This window comes from Myzus persicae, unplaced genomic scaffold (genome assembly GCF_001856785.1).
Source record: "Myzus persicae strain clone G006 unplaced genomic scaffold, MPER_G0061.0, whole genome shotgun sequence".
Lineage (NCBI taxonomy): Eukaryota > Metazoa > Arthropoda > Insecta > Hemiptera > Aphididae > Myzus > Myzus persicae.
In genome coordinates, this window is record NW_019103622.1 from 255,430 (window position 1) to 277,671 (window position 22,242).

Below are 22,242 nucleotides of genomic sequence, written 5' to 3' on the forward strand. Positions count from 1 at the left end.
TAATTTATCTAATCCAGTCTTGCCATGTGTGTTTGAAAATTGTTTTTTTTTTTTTTTTTTTTTTTTTTTTTTTATTTTATTCGTTCATATAATGAAAATTTGTTATGTATACCGAAGGTACAATAAGTAAATGAGTGGAATAAATATGAGGCNAGTTGTCACCGAAAATTACAACAAGCTATATTATAATTGTATCATATCATTCAAATATCATACCGTATAACTATCTATACGGCTATACTAATTTACCTGATCCTGTAGTGCTATGTGGGTTTGAAAATTGTTTATTTTTTTTTTTTTTTTTTTTTATTTTATTCGTTCATTTAATGAAAATTTGCTATCTATACAGAATGTACAATAAGTAAATGAGTGGAATAAATATGAGGCGGTGAATAAGGAACAATGAGTTGGCGTTTCACATTAGAAATGCCTGAACCTTGAAAGTGGAAAATTGTCAATAAATAATTAAATAATAAGTACATTGCCGCCTTAACCTAGGTCACCTTTTCTTGTGTGGTGTTATTGAGTCAATAGATGCGGTGGTTGTCATAACCGCACAATTTCAAAAAAAGGTCGTAAACTGCACACTTTTTTACGTCAATACCGCACAGTTTTGTCAACATTATACCACACAATACCGCACACACTGATATTTATCAACAACGCACACATTTATCTGAAATCACATTATATTAAAGAACCGCATACTAGTTGATCAAATTTTAAAAAAATTACAAAATATTAAAAATGTATATACATAATTAATAAAAAAATTTTAATTTTTAATATAAAACTTTCGGAATTATTCATAGACTTATTTCAATCCCAACATTATTTTTTTTTCACTACACAATTTATTTTTTCTTATTATATAGGTATTATATTGAATTTATTATAATTTATAAATAATTTTTAGTTAATATTACAACTATAAAATCGTATACATAAATCACATCATTTTTACGACGACTTATTTAATGTCAATGAATATGTAATTTCTAATTTTTAATCAAATGTGTGCGGTTTTGAATTATCCACCTTCCAAATTTCCATTTATAACAATAGAAAAAATATGTGACGTATTGAAAGGTGTAAAATGTGCAGTTTTGAACAACGCCCTAAAGGTACTACTTTACACTTGCGGTCGTCATTCCCCTGTACTACATCGTTTGTTGTTTTCAAGAAAAACAACCTTTTTAGCACATTCTAGACTTATGATTGATTTCATAACTATAAATTTACAGTGGTGCTGCCGTACTGGTACACGACACTATAGTGCCACAATAACAAAATCATGATATACCTACAGGCTAGTTTTATACAAATCAATAACAACAATCCTTCTTCTCCTATTCATTGGCGTTTTTTTATAATACCAAAATTAATTCAACATTAACGACAATTTATACAGCAAAAATCGGTTGTTAAATAAAAATCACTAACCACTGTAGAGGTTTTGAAATGATTATTTAAGACTATTGTAACGAAAATAAAATTTAAAGATTACCATGGTCAAAACTTGATGTGTGTTAAGTTGTGCCCCCTACTATCAGAAAAATGCAATACCACTTATTGTTGATCGTTAAATTTACGTTCGAACGAGAAAGCCATGATCCGGATTCGTATTACTCACTAGCCATTACCATTATTTAAGTTAATGTTTTTAGACTCGTTACTTATAGATACATGATCGTATACCTCCATAGTACATGTATTTAAATATAATACTTATTGTAAAACGGTGTGAATAGGTTTGTGCCGTCCGTGTTATAAATAGGAAATAGCTTAAAATAAATTAATCTTAAAATTTTGAAAATGTCATTGTGTCTAGTGAAGTACAAAAATAGACGTGAATAAAAGTTTTCAGTCCCCGCGAACAATATTTTCGAATCACAGCAAAATTACTTAAATCGTTATTCTTCGTTTAAATACCCAGTTTCGTCAAGATTTGAACTTCAATATTGTCTAAAAAAAAAATGGAATTATAAAATATTTTATATATTTAGATTTCTATAACCTGTAAGTAGCTAAAAAATAGTTTAAGCATAATGAACAATTAAATTTATGAATGAACACAAACGGAATAGTTAATTTACCAAAATCTATTCTCATAAAGTTCTTGTGACAAAAAATAAAAAAAATGTTTTCAAAAATATTTAAGGTTAGCATAGAGCATAGGTTTAGGTTTAACTTGTATTATCTTATACAATGGTATAAAAAAAATAGGTAAAAGTATGCTTATTTGACTACATGTGATCAAAAAATATTAACTTACGATTATTTCTTACTCAAATTATTTCAGTGAACTATGAAACAATGAAATTATAAAACTTTGAAATTAAGATGCAGTTGTATAAGATCTATTCTCAGTACTAAATCTTCAACGTGATCTGGAGAGTTGTTCATTGAAACTAATTTTAAAGTGATCATAAACTTCACCTTCATACCTAAAAATGTAGTCAACAAACAGCAAGTCGAACTTTTGAACATAATTTCAATTTTTAATATTGTAACTGGTCACACTACGCCCTTGAAACTTGAAGTATGACAACAAACTATGACGAGTAGCCTGACGAGTAGCTCGCTACGCCTGACGGCTCTGGTAGATATTTTAATAATATGTTTATAGATATTTCAAGATGAATCTATAAATACACAACGCTCTAACGATTGACAAATTAGTGTTCATATAATATAACAATAATATTATGTATTAATATGGAGTATCGATTTTCACTATTGAGAAAGCTTGGAGTTGATTTACATTTTACTCATGGCTCTAGTCGAAATAAATGCATAGGTACTAGTATTTTATTAGAAAAACTAATATTTTAAAGTTAATTCAATGACAAAATTGTATACAGGTAACTAGTCTCACGCTAAATATTTAAATACGTGATTTTACACTCTAATTCCTTATTATTACGAGTATATTGCAAATTTAAACATAATATTAGTTATTACTATAATAAATTATGCAGTAAGAAACAGAACGAAATCAAATCATTATTGGTATCTATACGTGGGATAGTATATAATTATTTATATTGGGTACATTTTTAAAGACAAGCAGTATATATGGTGGGTGAGGGGTTGCACACAAGTTCAACCTCCCTCTCCCCCCCCCCTCACAAGAAATTAATTCCTTTATACACCACTGGTAAACACACACATACGTATAGGCCAAATTTGAAACGATTAGGTATAATAAGGTACAATACTACTGAATACTACAGAACTATTGTAATACTGCATTCGTTGCAGTGAAGTTCCAATTACGTAATAGCAAAATAGAACTTGGTAGATTTGAAGTTGTGTGAGGACGATGGAATAGTATAGTTTATCAACCACCTTGCCCAAGACTGCATTCTTTCGCAGAAGTCATGAAAAGTCTCTAATTTCTGGAATGAGACGCAGTCCCGTGGATGTCCAAATAAAAAAAGATGTGTGATATTGATATACTTATACGGCTATACTTATTACTTACTACTATTTAAATAACTTGTTAGCTCTGTTATTGATATTTGATATTTATTTATTTTCTTAAATTGTTTATATGTATGTTAAATTTACTATTAAATGTATTGTCACTTCTTTTATTAACCATAAAGATAAATTATTTTTAAAAAAACTGCATGTTATAATTTTTGTAAGGCTGATAATAATACTCCAACACCATCGCTACCGTCCGTCCATTTAGTACTTTGGCTGTAGAGCGCACACTATGCTGCAGACGTCGATGGTGGAGGTGGAGGAGGTGGAGGAGGTGGAGGAGGTGGAGGAGGTGGAGAACCGGCTGTAGGTGGAGTCCCGGTTGTCGGACTACCAGTTGGTTTAGGTGGTGGATCCTTGGAAGGCGAAGAGGTGTCACCATCCAATTCTTCTTCGTCATCAGATTTCTTCATTTTTTTCCCTTTTTTGGGCTTTTTTTGTCCACCCTTTGACGGTTTTGACCCACCATTATTGTTGTTGCTTCCCACAATGTGCGATAGACCGTATTTTATAGTATACGAATTGCTGGGATAAGTATCAATGATGTGTCTTCTCGACTCATAGTGGTAGCCAGTCGGGGGTCGCCTCAACACTCCGTGGTTCACCAAGGAATGTGGGTAGTTACGCGACAAAGCGAGCCTTTGAATAAATGACAATTGCCCGGATGCCTGTGGGTTAGGAGACAGTACAATGTTAAAGTATAATATACATTCAGGCATGTACATTGGACCACATGTAAGGTGTATAGTTGATTTGAAATATTGTATTCAACGTGTACAGATTGGCAACGCGTTTGAGCGTTTCTAACATTATGCTATCGATGTATACACAGCAAAAGAGTCACAGAGACGATGAAGAGAAAAGGCCTGCACTTGAGTAAGTATTTACGTTACGGGCAAAAGCTGAAATCAGACAAATCTTAGATATGCTTGAACATAAGTCATATTTCAGCTTTTGCCCGATAAACCTAGTTGTGACTAATCTTATTTAGACAAAACCTGCATATGGTAACTTGTATCGTGTACAAGTTTCTTAATTCGTGAAATCGTCATTAAACCTAATACCTACCATTATATTTTAGAGTCTGAGAGGAGCTGTGAATTTATTGATTTTACATAGATGTTAGTTTTATTTTTTATTGGTGTCTATGTACTCGTAATCGAAATTATGCTTCGATTTTCAACTTCAGTATCTTTCCTGGTGGTAAAGCGAATATAGTTATTAGTTGGTGCATTATGGAGGTAAAATTATAAGACCCTAGTTGTTTTCAAAATCGCCGTGAAAAATAAATTAAGGAAAAACGTGAAATTTAAACGTGATTCACAACAATTTGTTATGAGTGATCTAAAGTTCGAATTTTGACAAAATTCGTAAAAATACAAACATTTGCAAAATTATTTTGAGTAAGAAATTCATGTTTATTTTTATATTTATGAAATTTGAAAATTGTATTCAAGATTCCTCATAAATTTGTCTACCTATATCTAAAAAAAATTCTACCGGGAGTCAAATTAAATTTTTATGAGCGCTTAAAGTTCAAATTTTTACAATGCATTGAATATTCACTTGATTTCTCATTTAACGATTTCCCTATTTTGTTGTAATTCAATAACAAATTACTGTAGATACTTGAAATGTATACCAAATGTTTAGTTCATCATTTTCTAGACTTGACAACATTTTCAAAATATTTTGATTTGTTTTGGGCTGTTAACTGATATTTTAAGTTTTACGTCCTTTAGGTTATTTATTTAGGTATTTTTGCTGTAAATGTCAATAAAAGTTAATTTGTTGAGTCAAAAGGCTTTAAAATGTAACAAAACATTCTTGATGTATTGTTAAAACAGCAGGCAGCAGTTGAAAAATATAAAAATACATACGTATGATTTTATAGGCAGTGAACATTTTTGACAAATTTTTTTGTAAAATATTCATATAATGTTTAAATTTTATATCTAAGGATTGAAAAAGTAAAATAATGTTCCACGTAAGTAAGTTATTTTGTGACTAAAAATCTAAAAAAATATACAAGCACAGTTTTTCATAGTTATTTTATGTTAAAATTTGGACGAGATTGCATATTAATTAACCAAGAATAACGATTTAAGTTATTTTGTTGTAATTTAAAAATATTATTCGTAGGTACTTGAAACTTTTAGAGCAGGTAATCTGTTATATTTCATACATACAATGATATTTTAAAATTCAATTTTTTCGATAAAAATGAATACTATAGTCCACTAATGCCTACTATCCTTGGTGCGTAGTAAAATAAATTACTTTAATCACAATAATATCATAAAATATACCGGCTTAGTAATATTGTAGGCTGACAAACCATCTTTGCTCAGAATAGTTTTTCGTACACAATGATTTTATGTCATTTAATTTAAACTTAGCACATTTATTGCAGTGACTCCCTGGACACCTAAAGTACAGGAGATCGTTACCCACTTATCCGCTTTTTATCATTATTATTTGTGCATAATTAATCATATTTAATTATATTCGAACAATAAAATTTATCTTATATCTTATGATAAACCGTTTGGTCGAATAAAATAATACGTCCAAATTAAACTGCAGTCATATAATATTTTTAAACGTTTTGTGCAATATCATAACTATTTATCATAACTTAGGTACATAATTACATAAAAAAAATTTTCTTCGTTAAAAATAATGAATTAATTCAATATAAATTAAAGGACTGCATATTATACTGAAACTAAATTTGAATTCATATATAATATTTTTATATGAAAAGAAGTAAATTATTGGAACTTAGATCTTTTTCTTACTTACGATTTGATAATATGTGGTCATAAAAATGCACACTGCAGTTAGTTGTTGACAGCTCATAGTGCATAATAATGATCACTTATTTATATTCTTATGAAAATTATTATTATTTAGGTAATACGTTAATCGCCCATTTGAAAAACGATTAATAAATGCACTTTAAATCAAAATGATTCAATATATCTTCAACATATTATACGCATATATTTATTATGATTACCGTTGTCTCGATAATATTCATTTGTGCAAATAACACTTATGTACATCTATGGCAAACATGTCTCTTTGATTTTACACTATAGGTACTATTGGTACCGTCAGTCGCATTTGTTTAATTATTATTGCAGTATAATATACATGTACAATGTACATAAACATACACTTCCTAAACATATAATTGTTCACTATTTTGTTTATTTGTGAAGATTAACTGATCATTCTAGACAAGTTATAGATTTTAAAACGTTCATAATATGTGCATAGTTTTTGTTCAAATTAAAAACATTGAAGTTGATGTGATAAAAAATCAAAAACGTTTGATGGATATAAATTATAAACACAAGTCTAATACGAATTCCGTTTCCACTTTCAAAATATATTCCTGTGCAACTATTGACTAGTTGAAAATAATTGATGCATATGAGGACATATAAAAACTTTGATTATTTTCAAATAATAATTATCTATTAAATTTAACATAATATAACTGCTGTTTGCTTAATATCAGATTTTAAGAAGGAATTACAACAGGCTCAATGCACTACCACATCAATATCAGACCACCTCCACAGCGCCGTCTCAAACGTGGTCGCCCGCATGACCTAATTCCTCAAGACACTATCTAACTTCATTCTCTAACTACTGTTATCATCTAACGTAAAATTGTAACTTAATTATTTATCGCACTTAACACGCCAAAATGTACTTTATCTTTCATCCCTAAGTATAGATAGCGTAAGCTAGGAGTACCTTATTGTAAATAAATAAAAAAAAAAAAAAAGAATGGATTACAAATCGTTTGATGCCAAGCGTATCTATACGTATAACATGCGGCAATACATAATCGTTTAGCCAAATATTTAGACATGTAATACAGTTGAGGAGAAAAATGTGCGTTGAGCAAAATTTAAAATGTATACCATGGTAATATGTTCTTTGATAAATATTTTTTTAGAAATCAAACACCTTAGATATATAGATAAAAAAGATTTGTATCATAAAATATTTAAAAGCTATATTGCACAGAGCAAAATATTATCTCTGTGTTGACCAAAACATTGTCTTACGCCTCAATAAAATGTTGATCTTAAGATTGATATTTTAATTTTGAACTATTTTTAAATATTCAACTATGAACTAAAAATTTCAAATTTCAAATTTAATTTGCTAACATAAATATCTGGCCATAACAGCCGTAATATTATGTTATTTTATAAAATGTATTATATAACATAGGTTCAGTGCTTCACGTAGCCTAATTTTAATTAAATAGTCAGGATGGGTATAAATTCGAATTTAACCATATTATACTGTTCTAGGTGCTAGACGGAAAAAATGAGTGACAAATACCCTTAAATTAAAATTTTCATTTTTTAATCCAAACAATTTAATAATATTTATACAATCTATATTTTTAGTTTTATTTTATTGAGTAATAATTATTAAAATACTATTATCTATTTGTATTCATCTTTTGTTGTATTAAATACTAACAGTGTTGAAGACTATTTAACATAGAGTCCACTAATTTAAAATTGAAATCAAAAGAACATACATTAAGTTACAACGGATCGGTTAATACAAACTCAAATCAATAATACACAAATTTAAGTACTTAAATAATTATTTTTGATGTTAAAGAAAACATTAATAATAGATCATAGGTATGTAAATTATGGTTATGCCTAATTGCCCAAATAAGTATTATAATATAAAAATATAAATACAAATAATTAAATAAGATTTTTTATTAATAATGTCATACTTTACATTTTTACTTGCATAAATTCATATATAGTACTATTATTCTGCAAGATAATTCTCGTTTAGTATTGGTTTCAAACAAATAGGCTCTTTTGTTGATAAACCTTTGCGGTGTTATAAAATATATGTTCAAAATTCAAGATCACTTATTAAAATAAGTACACTACTCTAGTGTACGCCGACATCGTCGTCATCTTTGGACAAATTTTTAAATCTACCTCCTTTTAATGACCCTTTTGATGATCTTTTTTACGGTCCTTAACGGTGATGACGACCCGCGATTACTGTTCCTAATAGCGTTCGGTAATGACTGTATCTTATACGAATTCCTCGGAAAATTATTATGGACGGCTCGCCTACTCATTATTTTGAAGCCTTTCGGTGGTACCATCCATTGACCCCTGTTGCGCCTAAGTCGTGCCCGGTAATTAGAGAGAGAGAGGCCTTGACTTCTTGTGAGCGGCCCATATACCTGTGGAATACAAGATATTATAATGTTCAGAATTTCAGATACAATATTATAAGTGAAGATCGGATTTCGCATAAAATGCATGTTGCTATTTTCAACATCATAAACATGCACGAGTATCCACAAATCATTACTTGATTGATTGAATATCAAAATTGTATAATGCATATTTTTGCATATTCTGACGTCAGTGCATGTTCTGCATATTTTTGTTCATATTTTAACGAAAAACCGAACAAATATACACCTAACGGATTAAAAAGGCGTTGAGCAAAAAAAACAGATTATAGGTACGTTTATTTAATACAGGGCGGGGCGTGGTTACTTTCTTATTTTATAAAATCATAACACAAAAAGTATTAGTAATATTGATTTAATTATTGTTTTCTGTATATAGGGGTACATTTAAAGTTTTATTTTATTTGGTTTTAAAAACGACATCTCGAAGGTGGCCACCGTTCTCGTCAATGCACTGAGATAGTCGGAATTTGAAATTGTTGTCCACTTTTCCAGCATATCTGTGTTTATGTCGGCAATAGCAGCACGAATATTGTTTTTGAGATGACGAAGGGTCTTTGGACGATCCCTGTATACCAACGATTTAGGGTAGCCCCACAGAAAAAAATCGCGTGCGGCTAAATCCGGCAATCATGCTGACCACTGAAGATAACCTCTAAGAGAGATGAGCCGTCCAGGAAAGTGTTCACGCTAGATATTCATTGACCTTCTTGCCGTGTGAACCGTGGCGCCATCCTATTGAAACCACACTTCCCCTACGTTCATTTCTTCAAGTTTGGACGGAAAAAAATCCACAACCATGCCGAAAAAACAGTTCCGCGATCGTACAAATATCAAATATTTTACATCTCAAAGAATATTTGGACGCTAAAAATAGGTTAGGTTATTGTTTTTCCAATTAACATACTACATTAAATTGTTCGTACTTTTTTCCTCTTTATATCACTATATCAGTATAATATCACCAATGTATCTACTATTTAATTTTAATAAAATATTTTTTACAATGTATAAATGATTAAAAATTAAATTATATTATTGTATTATTTATTTGTTATACGTATTATACATCTTACTTTTTGTTTATGCAAATTTTAATAAAACTAATGAATAATTATCACTGCAAAATTAAATCAAATATAAACTTTAATAAAAATTGAAATTTTATTTTGCATCTTTTGCATCTTTTTCTTGCATATTTTGACTTTTTTTAGTGCATGTTTGCATGCATATTTTAAAATTTTAAATGCATATAAATCCGGAGGCTTAGAAAGGCTTGTAGCCAACCTAAAATTACTACTGAATTATTTTGATTGAATTAATCTAGCCCCCCTACACATTCAACCAAATGTCCTCCTATGGGCTATGATGGGAACCGTCTGCGCTGACATACACCTCACACCTCATCAATCATACTCCTTCATAGCACTGCGTAACTATTAATTTACAAACCTATAAAATATTAGTTTAGTATTTATTATTTTACTATTTCACTTTATACCCATTTATTTTAACAAAATATTATAATTATTTATGATAAAATAAAATAAATTTATAAAATTATAAAACAATCAGAAAAGTCACTTCGGGTTCGCAGTAATTGACTCTGTAGTCCGTTCTAGTTAGACAGAGATCTGGGTGACCGTTCACCAAATAACAGTACTCGAATGTTTTTGACGTAATATAGTATATACTAATAACAGTAATAACAATTTTCTGTTTCTACTAAGTATGTAGGGAAGCTAAACATTACCAAAACCACCAAATTATGTATACGATATAAACATATTGTACAGCTATTTTATTTTTGTAATTGGAATTATTTCCACAAGGAAAAAAAAATGATTATATCCTGAAACTAAATTTTATTTCATAATGTATAATATTTTTATGTATGAAAAAAAGAGAATTACACTTTACAGGGTAAATATTTTACTTACCATTTGACATGTGGTAATAAAAATGCAAACTGTAGTTAGTTGTTGACAGGCCATAGTGAATAATAATAATAACTTATTGTATAAATACTATACAATTATTATTTAGGTATAAATAATACGTTAATCGCTCATTCGTATGACAATTAATATATATTTCAAATGCTCTTCAAATTAAAATTATTTAATATCATATATTTTCAACGTATTATATACATGTTATGACTTAAGTTGTCTTATACTATTAATTTGTACAAATAACACTAATCACTATAATATAAGGTAACAGTAATATAACACAATGACAAACATGTGCTTTTTTTCACTTAATTAACTATATAGATACCGTCGTTAGTCATTTGTTTAATTATTATTATTATATAGCACATAATTAACATAACTACCAAATAACAACACTAGCTAATTAAAAAAATGTACATTCTATTCAAATATAACAATTTTTGTATTTATTATAGTTGTAAATTTCCTGTATTTTTTTTAAAAACATTTTAAGTTCAAATTGATTCGTATTTTATCATGATCATGATAATAGGTTTAAATTTATTTTTTAAATTAAATATTTATAACATTATCTTATTTATCATCTAAAATTTTAAAATTTAATACCTACATGACTTCTAGTAAAGTATTGATCACTAAAATTACAAAATAAACTAGCGTCACATTTGGTAAGTATTTATTAGCGTTTGAAGTTAGAACAGTTTTTCGTAGACAGTGAATCAATCAAATACAATTACGTCTATAACAGTACCATGCTCAATGAAGAGTTACACTCAACACCTATACTTACTATACAGCAGAGTGAGATCCCAGTTTTATTTTTAAATTGTTTTATGTTTTTTTAAGCTAAATATATGATAAAATAGTTACATTTTGACCATAACGAGTTTACTTACTTTGTATGTCTTACAAAGACTTTTCCAATGACCCATAAATATAGTAGGAGTACAATGTACAGTTTATTACCAATTATTATCTAGAACTTATAAATACCTAGTAAAAACAGTATTTTAAAATTGAATTACATTTAATGTTCATTGAGACTATCGCAATTTTCGAAAAAAAAGGGTTTTCCAGGTTTTTCAGTTTAACTTGTAATATATAAAAAATACTTATACATTTTTCTCTTTCAGATCTAGTAAAATTAAAATTAAAAATTAATCTATACCAACTGCATATTTATCTATCGCCTGCTGCTCCTACTGAACTGTAGATATTGGCTGCATACGAACTGAGTATCAATAAAACCTTATAAGACAAATTGAGTCCCTTGAAATGTTAGGTACAACAGTATAGTATACTAATTGAGTCCATATTTTAAAATTAACTTAGTCCCCCCCCCCCCCAAAAAAAAAAAAACGTCTCCTTGGAAATTTTCTAAAAAATGTTTATGAAAACAAAATGTGTATACATCGATCAAAAAAAATTGTAATTCTCTCACTTAATATTAACTTCATCCATGGTACCTTGTAATAAACTAGAGTATATAATAATATAATGATACCGTTAGACGGCAATTATTATACTCGAGACAGTGCAAATAAAATCCGAAATTCCAGCCCTATATTTGCGTTGATATGTTGTTATATTATCTTTAATCATAAAAAAAATATAAAAGGTTAACGTCGTCTCCATATACGTAGGTATATTATAATTGATTTTATAATTTACTCAAAATAATCGTTGAACTCAATGGCATAAACTTGGTTTCCTAACCACCGACTCAATTTGTATATTTCTCGTCTATACAGCCGGACCACAGTATTTAATACTAAATTATTTAGCATATTATTTTTTTTCCGCTCGGGTATTGGGCTCAATTGACAATTAGTATACAGCGTACAAAATTTACTGTTAGAGCCCCAGTTCAAAAAAGTCCATGAAGTCTGAATTGACTGAATTTAATATTAAACAATAGGTATTGTTTTTAAGTACATTTTATTTTGCATGTACTATTCGGTCTTCTAATTTAGTTTTTTACTATCATAAATATCTTTCCACTTTAAAAATTTTAATATTTTTCAGATTTTTAGTCATACAAAAAGCACCAAATACACTTTTCAACTTAAGAAACCAAACTAGTGAGTTTGATATTTAAAAAAACTGCAAAAAAAACCAAGGTTCCACCGAGATTTGAACTCGGATCGCTGGATTCAGAGTCCAGAGTGCTAACCATTACACCATGGAACCGTCCTGAAGAGGATGCTATTTATTTAATTTTATAAGCAAACGGACAACGGACAATGTTCATAATTTATTTTATTGTTTATTTATATACTTACAATCGTCTTACAGCGGTGGGTCAAAATATGTGAATTTACACAATTCAAGTCCATAAAATGATTAAGCGTCCACTGCTTACATCATTCAAATAAAAATATTCTTTTCAATACCACCTATGATTTCTACAACAATTTATAATAGTTGCAATAAATTTATAATAATATTATACACCTATTTTATTGTGTATGACTAACTATACCTTACAAAGTTACAACCACAGCAAAAACTAACAGAAGTAAATCAAGATGATTACTGCATTTTAATATTTAATTTATTGTATTGTAGCTAAACTTGTTTCATGTTTAAATGTAAAATTAACCCTTTACTAACTTAAAACGAACTAATATAATGACAGAATTTTTAATAATAATTTTACGGAAAACATTTTATAATTTAAAAACGTAAAATTGATGGTATTTCATTATAATAATAATAGTAATAATAGTTAGACGAAAGAATAAAAAAAAGAGGTGCTAAATTTGAACTTGAGGCCGTTGAGGGTGCTGAGGATGCTTTTACATTGCCCTAGCTACGGCAATAATGCACGTAAAACTAAAAAATATAAACCTTCTTAAAGTATAAGACCCAGCTATACAGATCTAACCCTCTCGAAGAATGTTTAATTGTTTTAAAAAAATTACCAACAATAGACACTAATTCAAACACAGTGGTTATATTAATAAAACTAATTTTTATAGTTTACGCGAATGAAATTTAAAAAATATTAATAATAATCATGATATTATTTTAGTAGGGTTCTTTGAGAAACAATTACAACCTGTAAATTATAATGATCATAATAAAGGATGCTGGATGGGAATGGCTTAGCTTAGGTCCACAAAAAATGAATTTAATCAAGTAAACCAAAAAAAATATTATTTTTATAGATTTTTCACAAATTTTACTTTAATTATTTTAGAGTTATTCATCTCACGATAACACTTAAGAAATAATATTTTGGTCAAAACACATAAGTTGAACAATAAGATATGCTCAGATTCAGAATCAGTATCAAATATTGTTTCTTTTTTGTAGTGTAAAATATTTTAATTTGCTTTTAATCATATTATTATTATATTTTAGGGAGTAATAAGAGTAATAATTGGGTCCTTGAGGGGATAAATTAGTATGTACCATTGTTTCACTTCATTCGAAACCGACTCCACGTCACTGGTATCGATATATTATCCTAATTCATACTTCGTGGTAATAAAGTCCGTGCAGTCGTGCAGGTATAGCAAATGCCAAATCATAGAGTAATGGTAGTATTACTCCATGTAGCAAATACAAGTCTCAATAAATACTATGAATATTTTTAGTTTTTAGTGTTTTTACAATCGGATTACCTTTGACAAAAATAAGTTATAAAATGTATAATTATTTGACAAATGTTAATCCGACTAATTTCACGTTGGTTGGATATTATTAAGATTTTGCGAACTCTAATTTAGAAAACAAAATATAGGGGGTGGTGGGTGGGAATAATATTATGTACAGTGAAAACAATTATAATTGGGAGTTGAACACCCCCCCCCCCCCCGTGTACGCCACCACAGCGTAGGTGTAACGTCCTCTCAAGTTTCTCAACTTAAATCCCAAATATTAGAATAACTTCACTTGAAACACTGCAAAAAGCTATTTTTATTTGAAGTAAAAATATGTAATAGAGAATAACACAGGTACATATAAAGACTAATTTACGACGTCATAAAAACATATATAAAATAAATCGCCAACAACAAATGGTTCAAGATATGGAAATGGAACCAACAAAATAGCAATTTAAACGTATACTTACCGTAACGATTTAGCAGCTATTGACTCATCTCGTCCGTGTCCCGTTTGGGTCGTTGGGTGAATTGTTGTGTATTTAAACTTAACACAGGAATATAGTCACGTCGTGGAGTATATGCTGATGGGTTTCCGCAGAACCGTATCGTGTTTCATGTATTTAATATTATGTAGGTCGGGTGCTGTCGCCCACCAGTGGTGTTTGGTGTTTTAGTAAATATTATATGTGATATGTGTATTGTGTAGGTAGGTATAAATGGCCGTATTGGGTATAATAATGTAAGGTATAATATTTCAGTCTAGTAAATTTTCCAAAACTATTTTCAGCCTCTGTACACTTGAACTGGCTGGCATAGTGTTGTTTCTAGATAAATTGTACAAATAAATTTATTTTTAATGGCTGGGATTGTTGATGGTTTCACCAAACAGCTGGTTTCTGACATTCACAATATAATTATCCGTTTAGGTCGTCCTACTTCATAGGTATAGACCAGTGGTGCGCAACCTGAGGGTTGTGATCCCTAAGGGGGTCGTGAAATTTTATTCGGGGGTCGCCAATAATTTTACACCAAATGAAAAAATTATGTATTACTATTCCCTTGGTCAATGTGTGTGTCAATTGCGATAATTAAAAACAAATATCACTCCAGATAAAATGTTGAAGCTGATTTAAGAGTAGTATAGTGTCAAATATCAAACCAAACATAGAATCAATCATGTCTATAATGCAAGCTCAGATTTCTCATTAAAATAATTTATTAGTAATTTCATAATTTAAAAAATATTAAAATGTTGTTTATCATTATAATAATTTCAGTTTTTTTTAATTTTAGATTTTATATAACTCTAATTTTGTATTTTTTTTCATGTTTTGGATTAATTAAATTAAAGAAATATTAAAATTAACGTTTTAATTTATATGAAAATATGTTTGTATACATTAAGACTACGAAGTAAATATTTACTATTCACTTACATAATGTTGGTAGGAAGGGGGGTCGTATTACCAAAATAAGTAATTTTGGGGGTCGTGGATCAAAAATGGTTGCGCACCACTGGTATAGACGATAGGTAACGACGCAAGTCGTAACCCGGTAATCACAAATATCACAAGAAACGAATATCTACAGACAACAGTGGTGGTAAAAGAAAGTTTGTGAAGTTATGAACAACTAAAAGGAAACTTATATGTATGGAAAAAATGCAAAAAAAGTCCAAGGTCCCACCGAGATTTGAACTCGGATCGCTGGATTCAGAGTCCAGAGTGCTAACCATTACACCATGGGACCGCTACATCGAGGCGAGGTCATTTGAAGATATTTAAATCGAAACCCATTTACTTTCATATGTATTTTACTTGTTTTTGTTTATAGTATCAATCATATCGCCTACCTAACCTAATCTTACCGCCTGTGTGCCCACTATGGGGAACAAAAATAATGCAGCTGAAATTTCTTCAGGAATAAGGAATATATTTACATAGTGTGATCGCCCATCTAATACGTATAAATATTAAATGTACCTATCCATTTCACACAATGATTTAGCCAATATTTTTTTAATTATGTAATTTATTGTAACCAATGGGCAATGGCCCATAGTTGCCGAGGCATTTGTTTTCAAGTAAACAAAAAAAAAAAAAATGATTTAGCCATTTATATACGTACCTACGACTTACCTAATTTAAAATTAGTTTTACCTACATCAACCGTGATTTTATTATCCCATTGTATGTTTATTTTCGTGCTGAAGACGATGGGTAGGTAGTGGTCAGTGGAACCAGAATTTTAATATAACGTTTATTATAAATTATTTTCAATAATTAAGAAAATGTAATAACTGCTAAAAGAATAAATTCGCTAGTCATTTTTCGGAAGGGGTTATACAATAATTTTCCCGGTATTGAAACTAGGTGCTGATTCACAGAGACATTTAGAAGAATATTACATTTCCGTGTCATTTTATAGATACCTCAGTAGTGGTGACTGGTGGGGTTGTGGTCTTCTGACCGCTTAACGAATTTACCCCCTAACACCATTACAAAAATTTACCCCCTTTGCATGCATAGTGGTTTTTAATTTTATACCATATAGACATTCGCACGATGAGTGATGACCATGACTCTATAGTCTATGTTATGCAGCCCTATAATAGGGTAGTATGGGGCAAAGAGTAATAATCTGATATGGGGTCATATGAACCCCATGGATTTTGTTTAAACAAAAATTACTCTCAATACTTTACATTTACTATCTTTTTTATTTACTTTTTCATACTTAACATTTAATGAATCAATAGTGAGCTAATGGTCCCTTAAACATGATTTAGTGGCCCATGATTGGTCCATTACAATTTAGTGACCCATTGAATATAATCAATTTTTTATGCAAAACATTATTAGGATTGTAAAAAAGAAATTCACTAACCGAAACTTTGTAGATTTCACTACTGCCCATCTGCAATTGAAAAAAAAAACCATTTTAATGTGAAAATATTTGGTAGTCGAAATTCAAACCAACTTTCTGTCTATATCTAAAAAAACTCCAATCAGTAAGTTTCCTTGGGCAGTGAGGTAGCTGTTTGCTTGAAAAATAGATTTCTGGAAGAACTTTTTTTAAAAATAAATCATGGAATTATTATTTTTCATAATAGGTACTTTGGCATTTATTGTAAATTAGTTATTTTTATTTTTAAACATTTTCAGTTTTTAAATACACAATCTAATAGTTGGTATTTTGAATAAGTAACTAAAATCTAAAAGTGGAACAAGTTTCATTGTCAACTAAGAATAAAGATCGACTATTGAGAACGAAAAATGAACAAATTACTTTTTAAAAAGAAATATAATGCATAATGCACATATAATATTATAATGATCTATTCTCAAATTATTAACTATATGAACAATTAACGATAAATTTATAAATTATAAAACATTTATTATATAATTATCTGCTTAGTAAATATACAGAGATATAATTTTGGGACATCTCTAGACTCAATGCGACAGCGTTTCAAAAACTTTCAATGATCAATAGTTTTCACAACTATAGTAGATATGATTTTTATGATAAAATTATTATTAATTATACTGTATTGATTACACAATATGTATGTATATACATTTTTTTAGGGTACAACTATAATTTTTAATTTCTTTATTCTAAATTAATATTAGTTTAATACTTCTTTATGGAACAAATTATTAAACAATTCAACGCCAAGGAGGCATGATAAAATGCTAAAAATAGTCAATTTAATTTGTTCAATAAAAATAACTACCTTTATTTAATATCAAAATATCATTTAAGTGTACATACAATCTAAAAACAATGAATCATTTTCATTCCTATATTGCAGTCATTTAGAAATTGTAGGTACATTATGATGTAAAAATTGAGCATTATAGATAACAAATTGGCAGTTGCTAACCTATAGGTTATAGCTAACCGTTTTATTTCAATTTTAAAACTAACATAATTTATAAATACTAAATAGTGTACTGGATGGCAGTGGCCAGCTGAAGAGCTCAACTTTGACGTTACTGCATCAACTTTTAAAAGGGGCTTTTGCAACTGTGAAGCAGAATTACATGCTAATGCCCAACCTCTTGGCTCTTTTAGGGACATTTAATTCCAAATATAAAAATTGTATTAATTCTATAGCTAACTAGTCAATTTTTTTTTCTTTGCAATTTTTCTTAGATTATGAAATACTTTTAATAACAAAAAGTTTTATAATATATTAGAATTTATGTACCTAGTTTTACAAATTGAACAATCAAAGAATTGTACAAGATAATGTACATAATAAGTGTATGAATATATTTCAGTCCACACTAAAAACATTTAATTAAATAAATTGTTTTAAGCCAATGTGATTTCTAAAATTATCTAATGACAAACTTGATTCTTGATCACTTTTCTTTTGAGACTGATTTTGATTTATTGAATTGTCAGGCTTGAATAAATATACCGCATTTGGTAATAATGATAATTTCATTGGCTTAACTTCGTAATCCTCATTATCAATAGACAGCCATTTATTTTCCTAAAAAACACATAAAAATTTAACTATTTATACATAACTAATACTATACACAGTATTAGTGAATTAAATAAATATTGGTAATACATCGTTAACATGAGGTGTTACTGTCACATCTTTAGCTTCTATAATGGAATTTTGAATTTTACTATTTTCGTCTCTAAATTTTAAATAACCTTCCTTCACAAATTCAGAGTAAGAAATATTTTCTGGACCAACATTTATTCTTAAAACTGGTGTCTCTTTGACATCTAAATTAATATTGACATTAAAAGTTCTGATTGGAACTTTTGAATAATTACTACATTCGGGATTGGTTATTTTTGAATAATCTGTACCACCTGTAATTACAACAACAAACAACATTTTTAAAGATTGCCAATCAATATTTTGATATACTAATTAGCATTTGGTACTCACCAGAATTTCTTTTAAATGTAAAAACCCAACTTATCCAAGAAAATAAACTAGAGGATTTATTGATGGCAGTGTTACTATAGCAATTACTGCAACCAGAGCACGGGGGACTGTATTCTAATTCAGCATCTACTGTGTAGTGGAGAAATTGGTTGCCAAACACAAAAGCAGCAAAATTTCTTAATTTACCAAAATACCAATACTGATCACGGGTCACTTTGGCCTCTCTTAATGCACCCCATTCAATACTATTCAAAGCATAGACACACTTTTCTGGATTTGGACTCTATATAATAATTGAGGTAAGTTTAAATTTTTATAATTTAAATTAGATCAAAAACTAATTAACAATAATAACCTCCAAATTTTCAATTTTTACAACAGGATGAGCAGAATTAACCTCATTAATAATAGCCATAGTTGCGTTGGTAAGAAAATGCACATGGTTGTCATCCTGGGGTTGTAGCAATTGTCGAGCGACATTGTTTGTGCGTCCAAGCGGTAAAATTCCAATCGGTAAATGTTCTGTGAGAGATGTATCACCCTTTAAACGTCTTAACAATCCAGTTACTACCTGCAACAAAATTATACAATTACTATTTCAATTTTATTATTGATAATAAACTGTACTTTTTGTATTTTATAACTAATAGGTGCTTAATTATAGTTTTGAAAATGTACCTAGAGATGTCTGTTTCTGGAAATGATAGTAAACACTAGACAGATTAAGTAGTTTCAGTTGAGATAAGGATGAAGTGTAACCCACAATTTTTATTCTATACCCATCTTGTAAAGTAAACTTTCAAAAATCTCATTCCTCCCCTCAAAATGATGGGGAAAGCAATTTATTTTTTATTTCTACTTGTATACATTATGTAGAATGATTAGTCAAAATAAATAAATATGAAATATAAATTCAATTTGAGTATTATTCGGCTGGGTGATTGTTAATTTTAACGTGTTAAATCTCAAACTTCATCACAGTGTTTTATTTATGAAATAGTCAAATAGGATGTTTACTAATATATTTTTTTTTTATTAATTCCTTAAACTTCCTAAGACATTGGTAAATTATTAAAATATCACCATGTTTAACCTAATTAAAGAAATTTAATATTTTGGTTTTTATAGTTTTTATACAATTTAAGAACCTGGGATGCCCAATTTGTAAGGCTAATAATTGATGTCAATATTTTATATTATTTAATTTTTACATTTAATAGTTAGGTATAACTTATATTAAGCTATGTAGATTTTTCTGTTTAGAAAAAAAATCAGGTAGAGAAGTAATAGAAATATAATATAATTGATGCTTTTTAATCAAGAAATAATTTTAATAATAATAAAGGGTTGTTGAGACTGAGCTCGGCGACACCTTGCATTTTAGTAAAAATACAACTTTTTTAAATTAAATATAATATTATTGTGAGAGTATTAATAATTTTAAAAATACCTCTGATAGAGTGCCGTCACCTCCAGCTACAATAAGAGCATCTGTTTCACCGATTAAATTTTCTACCAAACTTCTAGCACCGCCCTCTCGTTCTGTTGTGAGGATGGTAACTGAGTAACCAGCCAAATATAATAGAGGAGCACAATATTTTTCAAAATCAGATTTAGAGTTTCTGAATACAATATAAAACCAAATAAGAATAATAATGATGTTAAGAACAAAATAGTTTTACAAATAAGATCAGTGGCACCGACGTGTTTAAAATATACAATGACATCTTACATCAAAGGGCCCCTACCATAAATTTAACAATTAGATGTCAATCAAAACCCCTACTAAATACAATGATTAATCATTTCTTTTTACACTATAGCAGGACAAATATTAAAATACATTTATGATTCTGGACGGATCGATAAATGTATTGATCTAAAATTTTACAATGATGGCCTCCCGACTAAAAAATCTACTAAGTATGACATCTATCATAGATAAATTAGGTGATCGGTACCATTGAATAAGATGCCACTGAATAATACCTTTTATTAGCCGCTGGATTCAATATAACTGTTACTTTTTTCGGTTTTTTGTCTACTGACAATGGCATATCTCCATAGGCCGAAACAGTTCTACAGCACTGAGACATAAACATGTGAGTCCTAAAAAAAATAACTTCATTTTGAACACATATCAAATGCTATACATCGGAGAATTATGTTATTGCAATAAAGGTTATGTTGTCAAAAAATATCGACTGGTTTTTTAACCTCAAGCTTATGAGTTATGTTTAACCAAAACGTCCTAAACCAATCAACATAGGAACGAGGTATCTTAGGAAGTTGTTGGCCAGTGACAAATCATTGAAATCAAAAATATGTAGGTAGGTACTCTTAACTGAGTGTAACCTAAATAATGAATGTTTCTAGTTTTCAAATCACCTCTACAAAAATTGTAGATTAATTAGAACCTTTTTGAAAAAGATCACTAAGTACTAAATACTGAAATCGTAAGGGCCTCACTCATATTTTTCATTTGCGAAATTGGCACCATATGACAGAACAGCGGTGAAGAACACAGACTTCTTCCAATTGTTCCTTATAGTCTTGAAGACTCCAAATACTTTAGCCATGTTGAGGAGTGAGGAGGCAAGAATTCCTGCGATAAATTTTAAATATTTATTTTTACAATTCACAAGCATTATGTGATAAGGGATAACACTGATAACGTGTTATCGATATAAAATAAAAATAATTAAAAACTATAATAAAGTGATAATGACATAATGACCACGGTTAAAGATATACAGGTTAGATAACGCCGTACTCAATTTTACGCCCGTCCGCGGTCCGAAAGTGTTACGGTTCATTAGTACATATTTAAACCACATCTATAAAGCGCTAGTAGTAGGTAGGGCTATTATTGTATTAATAATATTTAGATTTATACAGGCATCTATAATAGTAATATTTTAGGTATAATAATTTATGTTCAATTTTTTATTTAATGCCTCGAAGTTTTGTACTGTAATA

At 29.1% G+C, this 22,242-nt stretch overlaps 2 protein-coding genes and 2 non-coding genes across 4 annotated transcripts; all 4 read right to left on the minus strand.

The window, feature by feature from the left end:
- Positions 1-3,580: 3,580 nt before the first annotated feature.
- Positions 3,581-10,808, minus strand: LOC111034937. The gene is made up of 4 exons (XM_022316382.1): positions 10,705-10,808; positions 8,496-8,749; positions 6,298-6,349; positions 3,581-4,160 (listed from the first exon to the last, which is right to left on the minus strand). Exons 1-4 carry the CDS (start codon positions 10,756-10,758, stop codon positions 3,723-3,725), a joined length of 798 nt encoding a protein of 265 aa, XP_022172074.1. The 5' UTR covers positions 10,759-10,808; the 3' UTR covers positions 3,581-3,722.
- Positions 10,809-12,840: 2,032 nt separating this feature from the next.
- Positions 12,841-12,912, minus strand: Trnaq-cug. Its single transcript has one exon. It is a non-coding gene; the product is annotated as a tRNA-Gln (tRNA).
- A 3,101-nt stretch (positions 12,913-16,013) lies between these two features.
- Positions 16,014-16,085, minus strand: Trnaq-cug. Its single transcript has one exon. It is a non-coding gene; the product is annotated as a tRNA-Gln (tRNA).
- Positions 16,086-18,051: 1,966 nt separating this feature from the next.
- On the minus strand, positions 18,052-21,940 carry LOC111034942 (acylglycerol kinase, mitochondrial-like). Its single transcript, XM_022316390.1, has 7 exons — positions 21,733-21,940; positions 21,253-21,372; positions 20,714-20,885; positions 19,619-19,834; positions 19,264-19,546; positions 18,931-19,184; positions 18,052-18,846 (listed from the first exon to the last, which is right to left on the minus strand). Exons 1-7 carry the CDS (start codon positions 21,909-21,911, stop codon positions 18,649-18,651), a joined length of 1,422 nt encoding a protein of 473 aa, XP_022172082.1. The 5' UTR covers positions 21,912-21,940; the 3' UTR covers positions 18,052-18,648.
- Positions 21,941-22,242: the final 302 nt, after the last annotated feature.